This window comes from Chiloscyllium plagiosum, unplaced genomic scaffold, assembly GCF_037043375.1.
Source record: "Chiloscyllium plagiosum isolate Xiang-an unplaced genomic scaffold, Cpla_swu_hap1 HiC_scaffold_2, whole genome shotgun sequence".
Taxonomy (NCBI): Eukaryota; Metazoa; Chordata; class Chondrichthyes; order Orectolobiformes; family Hemiscylliidae; genus Chiloscyllium; species Chiloscyllium plagiosum.
The window spans coordinates 112,024,253-112,041,010 of NW_028270140.1; the positions used below are offsets into that span (position 1 = coordinate 112,024,253).

General features: G+C 40.1%; 1 protein-coding gene across 2 annotated transcripts in view; it reads right to left on the reverse strand.

Annotated features, from left to right (window-relative positions):
• Positions 1-16,758, reverse strand: part of LOC122556227 (uncharacterized) — a 197,022-nt gene that overhangs the window by 30,765 nt on the left and 149,499 nt on the right. For both annotated transcript variants that reach the window (XM_087999688.1, XM_043702808.2), the window contains exons 10-11: positions 13,214-13,339; positions 10,563-10,676 (exon numbers count right to left, since the gene is read on the reverse strand). In XM_087999688.1, the coding sequence (XP_087855814.1) occupies positions 10,563-10,676; positions 13,214-13,339 (240 nt within the window). The remainder of the gene's footprint in view (positions 1-10,562; positions 10,677-13,213; positions 13,340-16,758) is intronic.

Below are 16,758 nucleotides of genomic sequence, written 5' to 3' on the forward strand. Positions count from 1 at the left end.
CAAAATGTGCAGCCTGTATTGCTTTAGCGTTTTGAGGTTTCTTAAGACAGTACCTCTTAATGCTGTGACCAGCAGGAGAACCAATGCCATAGGAATGCAAGAACCTTCAGGTACCCTCCAAGTCACACAAAATTCCTACATTGTTGCTAGGTCACAATTTTGGAATCCCTTACCTAAAGTCATGGCAATCCCCATCTCTGGCCTTATTGCTGCAACATGCATGTCTATCATTCTATCAACATACTTGCTTGGATTGAGGTTTAGCAACACCAGAAACCACTTGTCAAAAAGTCCAAACTCCATCCACTTTACACATTCTGTTCGGGTACTTTGATTCTACAATAATAATGGAGTTGTGATTAATCTCTGCAATTAATTTCTGTCAAATACCCCAAGACAGTTACAGAAATGAAATGAGGAAATCCTGATGGTATGGAGCTTTCAGAATCATTGGTCCTAAGTAATCTTTTTCTGACCAAGTAGGTTACATTCACCAGATGTCTCAAATTACTCATACATTCCATCTTTAAATATGACTTTAAAAAAAAACCTTATTTTCATTTGAATGAATCAATACTGAATACTGGCACTATTTCCCAAGGGAGTCTGTTGCACAGATCAAGCACATACGTATGTTTCCAAAGATTTCAAGAAAAATGGTTGATGAATCAAGTTTTGTATGATGAAATTGGAATAACCCTCATTACTTAGCTCTTCATTTTTAAATTTAAAACTGACTGATTGATGTAACTCTCTCTCTCATTGATCAAAAAGTAGCAGCTTATTAATTCATTAGAGCTGATTTGCTCAGATCCTCCAAGTTGGTTTTAAACAGCTTTTAAAAATACAATTAACTGTGTCCTTAAACAGGCAGACTGTCCTCAAAGATTAAACAGACATCTGATTTTATAACACAGACTTTTCAATGGCATTTGAAAATCTTCCCTCATTGCAAAGTGAAAGAAATACAAAATCACAATTGACTTTTACTCAATTGGTTCCATTCACTATCAGAAAAAAATAAAGGAATCCATTAATTATGCATCAGAATAATAGGAAAAGCTTTTGTTTGAAGAAAGTAAGGTTACAGCTGTGAGAAAATCTTTGATTAATCAAGATGTCAGTTTGTTGGCAGTGGGTCCTCAGCATGTAACAGTAATGTTAATGCAAGTTAGTGTGATTGGATGCTCTGTGAACATTAATCACATTTGGTCAGTCCTGTCTCACACGCACAGGCTTGTTTAGGTAATGGAGCAGTGCCTGAAGGTCAGCAAGGCCACCACCAATTTAAGATGGACTGACAGACCATGTGGGCCCAATCCAGTCAGGCAGGAAACTCATTATGATAGTTGAAATGGACAATTATTTTAAAAACTTATCCATTACTTACGACAACTCTTCGAAAGAATGATTTGAATGTGGGAATATATTGATGGTGAATAAAAAGCCCCTTTAAGGCACAGCATACAAAATGATCTAGTCCTCAGAGCTTAACTCTGAAAAGAGGCATAAACGTACCATTTTCCTCAAACTACTAAGTTGCTGCAATATTATAGATGCCTGAAAGTGGATTAATCAATGATGGTAAAGAAGCAACTGCATGCATTGCACTCTCTTATTTCAGTCAATTTTACAATTTTGCAGTTTATTTCTAAGTAGATATAACATCTACATAGAGCTGGAAGATCAGCATCTCATTTTCCACCCTGCAGTCTTCAGCACTCAATATTGAGTTCAATAATTTTAGGGCCTGAGCAACTTTGCCCATGTCCTTCCGCTAACCCCACACACCAGGCCTTGTCATCACATGGGCTGCCACCACAAACAACCTGTTGTCAGCCATTAGCAGCTATTGACTCTCCCATGCTGACCTTTACTCATTTTTCTGTCTGCTCAGTTCTCTCTCTCTTCGAGCTCCATTTCTACCTATCGTTTACTTCTCCCCACTCCCCCAACCCATCTTCAGCATATATACCAATCTTTTCCTAGCTACGATCAGTTCTGAAGAAGGTTCATTTGACTTGAAACATTAACTCTACTTTCTCTGCACAGATGTTGGCAGACTTGCTAGGTTTTCCCAGCAATTTCGATTTGTGTTCCACATAGCAGGTGCTATTCCTTAAAAGTGTAGGACTATACGGTTGGTTGATAATGAATGATGAAGCATTATTAGTAGCAAATTAAAACAGATGAGATAAATTATTGGATTTTTCTTTGAATCCTGTATTGTCACATACACAGAATGTGGCACTTATAGTGTATTTATATTTGAGGTGGAACTCCAGTATGTTGACTATCAGAACAGACCCAGAGGCTACATACAGAGAAAGGACCCCACCCGGGCATTGGCAAATCATCTTACAGAATTCCTGGTCACAGAGTCATAGGGGAGTAGTGCACCCCAGCATTAGCCAAGATACACGCTGAGCCAATACTAGTTTCTTACTCATAGAGGAAAGTATATTATAACTGCATTTGCTGCGGAGTAAAGATTATACTATACTGTAACAAATTTCACAGTGTGTTGATTCAGTCATAGGATCATACTCAATTAATCAACAAAAGTGAATTCATGTTTTCCTAATTGGCCAAAGGGTTATCCCATCTTTCATCTGCTTTTCCCATTCTCTTTCTCCACAAGATGAATTTGAGCCATGCCACTACTAGTGCAGTGCCTTCACAGGACAATTTATTTTATTGTGAAAGATTATAATCATCATATAAACCAATGGAGAGAGCAAATTCAAAAGCAAAGTAGATGGATAAGTTGAGATGCTAAGTTAAATTTAAATACAGATTTCTTTCATTTGAATTTTAATGAAAAGGAAGAGGCTAAAGAAGGGAATGAAAAAATGTTCTAAATATTCTAGAGCAGTTAACATGGTGAAATAATATGGCAGGTCATATTGATAATGGTGTACCATTTCTACTCAGGTAGGACAAACACCAGTAACAACAACTTAGACCTATACAGCATCTTACATGTAATGAAATAACCCAAGTTGCTTCACAGAAGCAATACGTAATAGCAGATCTGACAGTAAGCCACTTTAAATGATATTAGATGACCAAAAATGAGGTAGGTTTTGAAAGGTATCCTCCAGGAGAAAAATGTGGTTGAGGCAAAGAGGTATGGAGAAGGAATTTCAGAGCTTGAGGCCTAGGCAACTGAAGACACGACCATCCATGGCAGAGTAAACATGATCACAATACATTGAGAAATAGGGGAGGTCAGCCATCTCCAAGAATTGTGGGATTGGAGATTTCCGAGTAAGGGAGAAGCAAGGAATTTGAAGACATGGATGAGAGCGTTAAAATCAAGATACTGCTTAACAAAAGGCCAGTGAAGGTTAGCAAGCACATTGTTGCCTATGTCCTAACTTGCAATTAGGACACGGACTGCAAGTTAGTCATCCCGAACATCATATTTACAAAGAGTAGAATGTGGAAGATCAGCACAGTGCTTTGGAACAGTCACATCTAGATGCAACAAAGATATAGGGATGTTCTCACTAACAGATGAGCTGAGACTGGGATTAAGTGGAGCATTGTTATAAGGTGTAAAAGGAGGTTTTTAGCATAGAATGATTATGAGATCTCAGGGTCAAATGTGACAGCAAGGCTTAAGGTTGCCAGGCAAGAGGTACAGGCTGCTAGATAGGGAATGAATTTTGAACAGATACTCAAAACAATGGGTACATTTACCCCAATATTTCATTTGAGGAAAACTCTGCTCATCCAGAACGGAATGCTAGTTAACAGTTTGATAATTTAGCAACAGTGGAGAAGCCAAGCGATGTGGGGAGGTGGAGCTAGTTAAAATAAGCATATGTGTGAATGCTAATTCCATGCCTTTCAACAGTATCACCAAAATGGCGTATGTAGTCGAGAAATAAGAGGGCAGGAGTTGAGGAGAGATCATAAGCATATCAACAGCTTATTGTGAAGCAAAGGAGCAATGATTATACCAAGAAAACTGCCTAAAATATTAATGGATATGAACTAAGTTGAGAGCTCAATATAATGTTAACTTACCATAATCCTCTCCTTTAAGAAAAGTGAACCAGCATATTGGACTATTGCCTTTGCACAGCACTGCCATAAAAGGACTTCTACATATTTTGAGCAACTCCTACAATTCTGACTTACATGTGACTAACAGATTTAGCATGCATTTCCTGGATAAGCATCTACAGACACAATTCAGATTTGGAAACCTAAATTTACCCTGAACCATTACCCCCAAAGGTCATTTATCACAAACTTATGTGGCACTGAGACATGGATTCAGTAGTATTTTGTGATGACTTCCACTCCTGTGGTCGTATCCTCACACCAGACAGCTATGTCTGTGCTTTGAAATACATTTTTGTCTGGTGTGGTGGAAATCTGGCATGAAATGCTTTGCCCAGAGAGTTCTGCTGGATCCTGAAGTCTGAGCTACTTTATATCTCAAAGACTGCAGGCAATAAATATAACTTACAATTTCATACCCAAATTGCTGCTGAAGAAACAAATACTTCTCAGGTGAGAAGCTGCTTTAGAAAAAAGTTAATCAGGGACTACAGATCATCAGACAAATATAAAGTATACAGACGTTTAGATATTATTTTGTTTTGCAGTCATGTCCATAGTTACTACTACTGTCACTCCTTGGCTAAGAAGCACATGTGTGCAATGTGTGATAGGATTCTTCCCTAACGAGACTTGTCTCCCCTCCCAGAGTCTGTCTATGCAAGGATGGAAATCCTGATGTATTATTTGTAATTATGACTTCACCAGATTAACAGAATATTTAACCCTTATAATGCATGAATTTTTAAAAAATGTGTGATAATGAATGGAAAGCGAACAGATATTCTGAACTCAAAGATTTAGAAGTTAATAATCTGGAGGCTTACGTTATACTTTTTTTTAAAAAATCAAACACAACTTCTGTCTGTTATATGTAATCAGCAAATATGTTGGTTGGCTGCACATTCACCCTCACTGAAATGAATTGTATTGTTTGCTGTCTGTGGGATAATTTGGCTCATTTCTTATTTCTTTATGTCTAAATCCATATTTTTTTTTATAGATCAAGTGAGTGTTGTGCACAAGAAATTACTCTTCATTGCCGCATGATCACATCCTATTTGCAAATTGAAATCGAAGACAATGACTTCAACTGCTGCCTGCAAATTTGGCACTGGTTCAGTTAACAGATTGCTGAAAAGTACAGCTGTAAATATGCTGAGGAACTGACTTTAGAATAGTGTTCAGATCTCAGTTAACATTGTAGGAACATTAGATTCAAATATAAAATGTCCCGGTCTTGAAAGTGTATCTTTCCCTCAGATTTTACAAGTACTCATTAAAGGCCTCATCTAAGAAAACATTCTTCTAATCTAAGCCCAGACAGTGAGTGTCCGCAGATGATTTGATTCTGGGGGCATATCACAGCTGGAACAGATTATTAACAACAACAACAACAACTTGCATTTTTGGTGCACCTAAAGTAGCCAACTTGCAAGTGGTAAGCTCCAACAAACAATGATGCAATTTGTTTTTAATTAATTGACAGGCTATGGATGTTTTAATCAAGGCCAATGGTTATGGCCATTCCAATATGACTGCGTGATTTGTTAAACCATTTCAGTAATCCAAAGCCAACAGTTCTAATCATGGAATACCATTCAAGAATTTGGATAAAAATCTTGGAACCCAAATTATCTCAGTCACTAATTAACAAATGCCTTGTGACAAGTTACTATGTCTTGGTGAATAGATATCTCTGACAAAATGCTGCCAAAGGAAGGTTTAAGTTGTAAAGAAAGGCTGGGACTTCTTTCGCTGGAGTATAGGAAGCTCAAAGGTCAAGGACAAAAGGGTAACTAGGGAGAGAATAGGGTTCGTCAAAGATTAGCAAGGCAGCCTTTGTGTGGAGCTGCAGAAAATGGGGGAGATACTAAATGAGTATTTTGCATCAGTATTTACTGTGGAAAAGGATATGGAAGATATAGACTGTAGGGAAATAGATGGTGACATCTTGCAAAATGTCCATGTTAAAGAGGAGGAAGTGCTGGATGCCTTGAAACGGTTAAAGGTGGATAAATCCCCAGGACCTGATCAGGTGCACCCTAGAGCTCTGTGGGAAGCTAGAGAAGTGATTGCTGGGCCTCTTGCTGAGATATTTGTATCATGGATATTCACAGGTGAGGTGCTGGAAGACTGGAGTTTGGCCAACATGGTGCCACTATTTAAGAAGGGTGGTAAGGACAAGCCAGGGAACTATAGACCGGTGAGCCTGACCTTGGTGGTGGGCAAGTTTATTTAGATTACTTACGATGTGGAAACAGGTCCTTTAGCCCAACAAGTCCACACCGATCCACTGAAGCACAAACCACCCAGACCCATTCCCCTACGTTTACCCCTTTATCTAACACTACGGGCAATTTAGCATGGCCAATTCACCTAACCTGCACATTTTTGGACTGTGGGAGGAAACCGGAGCACCCTGAGGAAACCCACGCAGATACGGGGAGAATGTACAAACTCCACACAGTCAGTCGCCTGAGGCGGGAATTGAACCCGGGTCTCTGGTGCTGCGAGGCAGCAGTGCTAACCACTGTGCCACCATGCCGCCCACTGTTGCTGGAAGGAATCCTGAGGGACAGGATCTACATGTATTTGGAAAGGCAAGGACTGATTAGGGATAGTCAACATGGCTTTGTGCATGGGAAATCATGTCTCACAAACTTGATTGAGTTTTTGAAGAAGTAACAAAGAGGATTGATGAGGGCAGAGCGGTAGATGTGATCTATATGGACTTCGGTAAGGCGTTCAAAAAGGTTCCCCATGGGAGACTGATTAGCAAAGTTAGGTCTCATGGAATATAGGGAGAACTAGCCATTTGGATACAGAACTGGCTAAAGGTAGAAGACAGAGGGTGGTAGTGGAGGGTTGTTTTTCAGACTGTAGGTCTATGACCAGTGGAGTGCCACAATTTCGGTGCTGGGTCCTCTACTTTTTATCATTTACATAAATGAGTTGAATGCGAGCATAAGAGGTACAGTTAGTAGGTTTGCAGATGACACCAAAATTGGAGGTGTAGTAGACAGCGAAGAGGATTACCTCAGATTACAACATGATCTGGACCAGATGGGCCAATGGGCTGAGAAGTGGCAGATGGAGTTTAATTCAGATAAATGCGTGGTGCTGCATTTTGGGAAAGCAAATCTTAGTGGGACTTATACACTTAATGTCCTAGGGAGTGTTGCTGAACAAAGAGACCTTGGAGTGAACAAAGAGACCTTGAAAGTGGAGTCGCAGGTGGATAGAGTAGTGAAGAAGGCTTTTGGTATGCTTTCCTTTCTTGGTCAGAGTATTAAGTACAGGAATTGGGAGGTCATGTTGCGGCTGTACAGGACATTGGTTAGGCCACTGTTGGAATATTGCATGCAGTTCTGGTCTCCTTCCTGCCAGAAAGATATTGTGAAACTTGAAAGGGTTCAGAAAAGATTTACAAGAATGTTGCCAGGGTTGGAGGATTTGAGCTATAGGGAGAGGCTGAACAGGCTGGGGCTATTATCCCTGGAGCGTCGGAGGCTGAGGGGTGACCTTATAGAGGTTTACAAAATTATGAGGGGCATGGATTGGGTAAATAGGCAAAGCATTTTCCCTGGGGTCCGGGAGTCCAGAACTAGAGAGTATAGGTTTAGGGTGAGAGGGCAAAGATATATAAGAGACCTAAGGGGCAACTTTTTCACACAGAGGGTGGTATGTGTTTGGAATGAGCTGCCAGAGGATGTGGTGGAGGCTGGTACAATTGCAACATTTAAGAGGCATTTGGATGGGTGTATGAATAGGAAGGGTTTGGAGGGATATGGGCCAGGTGCTGGCAGGTGGGACTAGATTGGGTTGGGATATCTGGTCGACATGGACGAGTTGGACGGAAGGCTCTGTTTCCATGCTGTACATTTATATGACTCTTATAAAGTTTGATAAAATCATGAGGGGTATAGGTAGGGTTGATGGTAAGTGTCTTTTCCTGAGGATAGGGGCGCACATTTTTAAGGTGAAAAGAGTGAGGTTTATAAAAGGACATGAGGGACACATATTTTATACATAGGGTGATTCGCAAGTGGAGTGAACGTCCTGAGGAAGTGGGATGTATGCACAATTACAACATTTAAAAGACATTTGGATAAGGACATGAATAGGAAAGGATTGGAGAGATACAGGCCAAGAGCAGTCAGTTGAGACTAGTTTAGTTTGGAGTTATGTTGGGCATGTTTGGACTCAAAGGTCTGATTCTGTGCTGCATGACTCTATGACTCCATCATAAAGTAGGGGGTGTGGCATTCTAATTGCCATGCTTCTAAACCCAATAAGAAACAGTGCAGGAGGGCATACCAAAAGCAGAAGGTATACCTAAAACTGAGATGTCAACCTTTGGAAGCCACTATACAGGACTATCTGTATGCCAAACATAAGCAGCAAGTGACAGACAGAGCTAAACAAGCCCAAGGCCAATAGATCAATTCTAAGCTTTGCAGTTCGACCATATTTAGTCATGAATTGTAGTAGACAATTAATCAACTAACAGGAGATGGAAGCTCCAGCATTAGCTCCACCCTCAATGATGAGGAAGCCTAGTATGCAACTGCAAGTGATGAGGGTGAAATATTTGCATTCTTCTTCAGCCAGAAGTGTTGAGTGGATGATTCACCTCAGCCTCCTCCTGAGCTCCTCAGCATCACAGATGCCAGTCTTCAATCAATTTCATTCACAAATTATCAGGAAATGGCTGAAGACACTGGAGACTGGAACATCTATGGGCACTGACAACAATTTGGCAATTGTACTAAAAACTTGTGCTCCAGAACTAACTCTACCTCTAATCAAGCTGCTAAAACATTGCCACCTGTCCACACCCTGGTAATTACTGGCCAAACAGTGGACTCTAGATCATAAGCAAAGAAACAGGAGGAGGTGCGGACTGTACAATCAAACAGCACTTGCAAATGATTAATCAGCTCACTGACTCTCAGACTGAGCTGAACTCAAGAGGTGAGGCAAGAATGATATCAAGGCAGCATTGGATCAAGTGTGACATCAAAGAGCCCTGACCATGGTCAGGCAGCATCCAAGGAGCATGAGTTTCCTAATGAAGTGTTTTTGCCCGAAACATCAATCCTCCTGCTCCTCAGATGCTGCCTGACCTGCTGTGCTTTTCCAGTATAACATTCATATACATACAGTGTCTACAAGAGCAGTCAGAGGCTAGGCATTCTGTCCTCATCTACAAGGCACAAGTCAAGAGTTAGTCTGATGGAATACTGCCCATTTTCCCTCCCTAATGGCATTGTGAGTCCACCTACATCACATGGACTGAAGCAGTTCAAGAAGGCAGCTCACCACTATCTTCTCAAAGGCATCTGGGGTGGGCAATGAATGCTGGCCAGCCAGCGATGTCCACTTCCCATTAGAAAATAAAAAACATTGCTTGGAATGTGCAGCACTGACAAAACTCAAGTAGTTTGACACCATCTAAAACAAAGCAGCAACCTTCAACATTTCTCCCAACAACAGAGCACCAGAGGCAACAGTAGACACAATTGAAACAGTGCACTGTAGCAACTCATCAAGACTTCTTTGAAAACGCCATCCAATTCTACAACCCTCACCATCTACAGGGACTAGGAAACAGATATATGGGAGTACACTACCTGCAAGTTTCCCTCCAAGCCACATGTCATCCTGACTGGGAACTACATTGTCATTTTGTTAATCTTGGTGGGTCAAATTCCTGCAACTCTTTTCCTAACAGCATGATGGGTGTAGCTTCCTGCTACTGACTGCACTTGTTTAATAAGGTAGCTTAGCACAACATTGCCAATGAATGTTAGCTTTGCCAGTGAATCCACATCCCATGAACAAATTAGAAACTTGAAGGGTCAGAAATCAGGCTCTATGTAACAGACAATTACGATGTTGATTTCAGAATGTCTACCTACCATAGGCTTTAAAGTGGCATATTCTTATATTCATACAATCCCTGTCATGCAGAAGCAAATCGTTCAGCTCAAGTTCACACTCATCCTCCGAAGAGCATCTCACCTAAACCCACCCCTCTGTGGTATCCCTGTAACCCTTATTTCCCATGCCCAATCCACCAAGGCTACACATCTTTGGACTGTAGGAGGAAACCCACGCAGACACAGGGAGAATGTGCAAACTCCACACAGATAGTCACCTGAGGCTGGAATCGAACATAATCCTTGGTGCTGTGAGGCAGCAGTGCTAACCACTGAGTTCACTATATTCTTCATTGCAAAGCATCTGGCTTTTGCCAGTTTACCAAATGCTTAAGCAAGATGTTGCAATTTGTGTCAAAAACATGAAGAATAAATTGCTTTTTAAAAGTTGTTTGCCGTATGCCCATCATTACGATATTGTTTCTAATCATCATCATCCCATTATGGTAAAGGGATAATGGGTTTACTTGAAATATGTGATGAATTGTTCACTTCAACACTTCAAACAATGAGCTTTCATAATTAATACATCTTTAGGCTTACCTTGTTCACACAAAGCACCACCATAGCTTGGTAAGCAGATACAAGTGAAGCAGTTGGCACCGTCAATACATGTGGCTCCATTACGGCAAGGGTTGGATTGACATTCATCTATATCTGTGTGAGATATAAGTGGTTAGTGATTAATTAAACCAAGAATTGCTTTCATTATTGCTGTATCTTGTGTGCACCAGAACTAAAGCAGCCAGCAAACCGGACCATGTGAATTGGCATCTTCAAAAGCAGAACCAGGAAGTGGCTTCTTTGAAAGTTTAGACCAATTTCCTAAAAGCTGAAAGCATCCCTAATTAATCAGGATGGTATTACTGCTCAGAACTTTACTGGCTCTTCCTGTGTCTTTATCTAAACAAACAGTGGCACTTAAAATATTTCAAAAAATACTGCCACAACTTAACATGAAAAAGCTTGAGCTGTCAGATGTACTTGGGGCAAATCTGAAACTCAAAGCAAATACATAAATAATTAAATTCAAACGATTAGAAACAATCCTTCCAGGTAACCAAGGCTTCAAGTGGATATTTTGCAGATAAAAAGATTGTAAAATGGATCAGTATTAAATGGATGTCTTAGGCACATAATGACTATCCCATCTAGCATGCGATAGCATGGTAAATAAGGGGCATGTATAGAGTGGATGGAGGTGAGGGTGTGAGGGCCTGATGTTGATCATTAAATCAGTGGTTAGCACTGCTGTCTCACAGCGTCAGGGACCCAGGTTTGACCCAGCCTTGGGTGACTGTCTGTGTGGAGTTTGCGCGTTCTCCCCGCGTCTGCGTGGGTTTTCTCCAGGTGCTCCTCAGTCCAAAGATGTGCAGTCCAGGTGAATTGACCATGCTAAATTGCCCATAATGTTAGGCGCATTAGTCAGAGGGAAATGTGTCTGGGTGGGTTACTCTTCTGAGAGTCGGTGTGGACTTGTTGGGCTCAAGGGCCTGTTTCCACACTGTAGGGAATCTAATTTAATCTATTCTAATCTAAATCTGGGTTAATGTTCCAGTAAAAAGTGGTAGACATCCCACCTGCTGGCCTCACCATCTTCCTTGAATGAGAATGTGGTACCCTTTAAGTTGACAGATCTCCTGACTTGGGAATGCTTCTGACTTGACCTCCCAACCTCCTCTATGAAAATCTATGATAAAGAGTCTTAGAATCACTATGGCACAGAAAGAGATCATTCAGGATCAGTGGAATCTAATCTTTCTCACTCAGTCCATTCCCCTCTGAATCCTTTAGCCCGAGAGTTTCAGTACTCTCCATTGTCCACCCCATTTCCTTTGGAAATCATCCATCATTCCCACTTCTACCACCCTCATAGGCAATGAGTTCCAGGTCATTACCACTTACTACATGAAAAAAGCTCTTCCTGACTGTCCTTCCCCTTCATCTCACACACATAACCTTAAATGTGTATTCCCAATCCTTGTAAAATGAACTAATGTCAAAAAGCATCCAAAATGTATCAATACTTTTGCATATATCAAATCTTTGATGTGGCAATATGGGAATGTTCTCTGCCCTATTATATCTGCTTTAATATTCCCTTAATGCATTACTTCCTCCAGTGGTAGTAACTTAAATATGCTATTCTTAATTTTACCAGAGGATGGCACTAGTACACCTCTGAATGAAAAGCATGCAGCCTGTCCTTTATGTTTGCTCCAGACAAGCTGCCTCTTTCTTCAGCAAATCACAAGAAGCTCACCTAAAGGCAGTCAATTCCTCTGCCTAATTATGAGTAATTCTATGATTCAATGATGAAATTCAATTGGACTCTCAGTATTAAATTCATTCTGAAAGACTAAACGGTTTTGGGCTACAGTTTTGGTTTACTACAACAAGGAGATTTGTTGTCCCTGGGGAAGTATAAGAGGCTGGCTAAAGTTCCTGGGTGAGTAAAGATGCACTTTATTCCCTGTGGACTTTCTTAAATCGTTTCTTCCATGCCTGGAGACATCAGAAATGCCCTGTCATTCCTGTATCCTGCCCTGTTATGGCAAAAAGGATGGAAAAGGTGAGATCTGGAATCACTGGGTCATTGATGTGTCATCTGAATATGTGGAAGGACTTACTCAATGACTGACATTGCTTTTATTGATAGCAGTTAGTGGAAAGCTTATGGAATTTAGCACAGGCTGATACCTTACCCTCATCCATCAGTGATTCACCAGAATTTGTGTATAAACAGAGGATAACATCTCGCCTAAATACGTGGAGTGCATTTGTGAAGATTGTTGCTATGTCAGTGAGATAAGATTACTAGTTGGGAGACTGAATTCTGAATTTATGAACAAAAGATTTGCATATGCTTGGAGCAGATTTGTTTTTTCTCTGATACAGTATATTGAATTGTTTCCCACAGTCAAGGTTTGTGACTTCCATTTTATATCTGCATCAGACCCGGTAATACTAGTAACTAGAGTGTACTTCAGATTACATTAACACAGTGTGCATGAAATGCAATTTCCGTGTCATGATGGAAACAGAATTGGATTGCTGCATTACTTGTGGGTATCACCTCTGATTAAAACATAAAATTCTTATAATCTTAGCATTCTAATAATGAATATATATCATTTCCAATGAAAACTAAGCATTGTATATCACTGAAACATTGCGGAGTGTCCTGCCCTTACCTAGTTCACAGTGCTCCCCAGTGAATCCTGGCAAACAGGTACAAATATAACTTGTTTCTCGTGGGTAACAACTGCCTCCATTTTGGCAGGGGAATTCTTCACATGGGTTAACCTGTGCTATGAGAACTGAAAGCATAAAGAACACACAAGCATGGTTACTTCCTTAGCTGGGTATATTTCCTTTTTGCAGATAAAGAGAAGAAAAATCACAATATGAATAATTACAGCCATATACCATTATTAAATTTAATGGTATTTACTGAATGGAATTCAGTTCATTGATGTTTTTAAAAGATAGTTGCTTAATTTCAAATGCTTAAAATTGGAATACCACTTCTGCAAATCAATCCCACATTTTGTTTTTCATTGAGGAGGACAACCAGGTTCTGTAATAAAAACCTTCAGCCAACCTGTCACAAAAGGGTTAACGTCTTTGCAAAGTGTTTTGTATTATTGCCAAAACTTCAGAGAAGGTGATAATCAAAAATCTTATTCAGTGACTCTTTTTCTTTTGCATATATGGTTCATTCTTAATAGCAGATAGAAAATAGTTGCAAGTTCAAGCAGAATGTCAAGTGCACAGCCACAGCACAAGCAGAAAGTTCAGTTTTGGAGAAGAGTGATTTTAGGGGCAAGTTGCCGAACGTTAACATTGTAATCTTGCTAATGACATATAAGTTCTCTCCTTAGAAATCATTAGTCAGACATTTTGAGCATAAGTCAAAGAAAATACATTTGAGAAGAACAAACGATTAAGTAAGAAAATGACTGAAAGAAAACAAAATCTGCAAAGAGGTGCATTGATTTATTTTAGAGCTTTGTGAAGTATTTCCTTCATGTAAGAGTACAAATATTTGAAAGCTGTTAGATGAACATAACTAATCAAAAAAAATCTGACAACTGATCATTTGTCAGAGCACCCCGGTGGTTTGAACCAACAGCTTGCAAAAGCAGAATTGTCAGTTCCGTAACCATGCGCTAAGGGAGATAAGGAGAAACTTTTTCAGCCAGAGTGGTGAATCTATGGAATTCATTGCCACAGGAGGCTGTGGAGGCCAGGTCATTGAGTATACTTAAGACAGAGATGGATAGGTTCTTGAGTAACAAGGGGATCAAGGGTTACAGGGAATAAGCACGAGAATGGTGTTGAGAAACTTATCAGCCATGATAAGTTGATGGGCTGAATGGCCTAATTTCTGCTCCTGTGTCTTACGGTCTTCTGGTCTTATGACATATGGGACTCAATCAATCAATTTCCTTAACCAATGAGGATTAAGGATTCAGAGGGAAAAGCTATATGTCTGAGAAGGAGGAGAAATGAGAATTAAATTGGTTATAGAGAAAAATACAAAAAGAGGGAAAGATAAACCAAATCTCCCACCTGAAGGAATGACTCCACAATTTTGGGCCAAAGAGTCGATGAGCATTGTATTAGCAATTGACAATCAGGTACATGGTATCTTAATTACTGGATTTTAACATTCTGCAGTGAATTTATCAAGCTATTCATGTGCTAAAACAGTAGGTTCTTAGAACAAGAAGGTTGAGAAAGAGACAAGTTTATGTGAAGTAATTGGCAGAGTGGTGTAAAACAAATAGCAAGATCTGAAGATAATACATTTCTTGGTGCAATGAACCTGTTAACTGATCTGCAATTATGATTTGGAGATGCTGGTGTTGGACAGGAGTATACAATGTTAAAAATCACACCACCAGGTTATAGTCCAACAGGTTTAATTGGAAGCATGTACCAGTAATACATTGTGTATTGGTCAGGAGGTTCCATGACACATGTAGGCCAGCTCAAATATTGAAGAGTCAGACCTCCATCCCTCAATGGGAGTCAGTCCCACCCTCTGGAGTTTTCTGGTCAATCTGACTGGTTAATAGTTTCAGAACCCCAACAGTGCCAGAATTCCACAATGAATACTGCAAGGACTGCAACCAGTTAGAGACAAAAACAAAATGCAGATGCTGGAATCCAATGTGGACAAGAGGCTGGAAGAACGCAGTAAACAAGGCAGTATTAAGAGATGGAGAAGTCAACGTTTCAGGTATAACTCGTCTTCAGGAATGAGGGTCGGGGTAGGGGGAACTCCTAGCCTTCCCCTACCCCCAATGCCATTCCTGACGAAGGGTTATATTCGAAACACTGACTTCTCCACCTCCTGATGCTGCCTGGCTTGCTGTGTTCTTCCAGCCTCCTGCTAAACTGCAACCATTGCGAGAATGAAGGCTCCAATGAGCCCCAGATCCAGGTAGGTAAGCATTGGATGGGAGGATTTGGCAACATTAAGGAAGAAGCAAGGGTGATACATTCATGGATTGGTCTCTAATTCTAAAGAATGATACATGTCCCCTGTCAGAACTGATTAAAGGAAACATTAGAACACCCAAAAACTCAAAAGATGAATTGAAATATTCATTAACCTTGAGGATTCCAGATACCAATCATGTGACTGTGGTCCCAAGTTAAAATTTTACACCTGAAGGATACCCTAAAGTTTAGACCATATATTCCTTTTATCTTCCTCTCCTGATGGACTCTATCCACTTTTAAGTTTGTAGCTGTCTGCATATGTGCTTGATACTGTGTCTTTATGAATTTCTCTTTATTTCACTTAAGAAAATATTGTATTTGGTGCCTAATAGGCAGACTAGACTTTGGGTAATCTCTTTTCCATTAGGGAGTAAAGTAGCAATGTGAGAAGTTCTAGAAATAGTGTTATTAGTATTAATAGTAGGGTTAAAAAGAAAGTGCATGATGCCTAAAAATGAGTTCTGCAGTTCCCATTCGATTCTAAATTGTCACAATATACAATAACACATATTGCAACACAAAGGAAGGAGATGAGGGGAATTAAAAATCCAGACAAGGCAACTGAGTTACCATGGAAACTAACAAACCCAAGGTCTAAATATTGAGATAAAATGGGCCTGCATGAGTTTGAGAATGATAAATACATGCTGATAATTCTATTCTTCTGAGAAGTTCTTTGGTTAACCAAGATGAGATGTTCCCTTGCATATACTAATATCTTTGCTTGAATCAACCACACTAACTGAGAGTGGTTGTTTTTCACCACAACAGAGAGAGAGGTATAGACACAGACTAAAAAGAACATAAATGTTTGTTGGCAGTCAACTGAGTAGGCTAAAAACAAGGGAACTAAATCACCCCTCTTCACCTCAGAATAATACATTATCCCAAAAAATTCCTGCACACCTGCTTCTTTTCTCTCTTCCCTCCCAGCTTAAATTTGTTTTGTTACATTTTAAATGTTGTTCCTTCATAATGTCCTGCAATCCTAAGGGAGAATCTTATATTTGAAACATAAAAATTCCTGATGGGACTGAACAGGCTAGATGTGGGAAGAATGTTCCTGATGTTGGAAGAATGTTCCTGATGTTGGGCAAGTCCAGAACTAGGAGTCACAGTCTAAGAATAAGGGGTAAGCCTTTCAGGACTGAGAGGAGGAAGAATTTCTTCACTCGGAGAGTTGTGAAACTCTGGAATTCACTCTTGCAGGAAGCTGTTGGGGCCA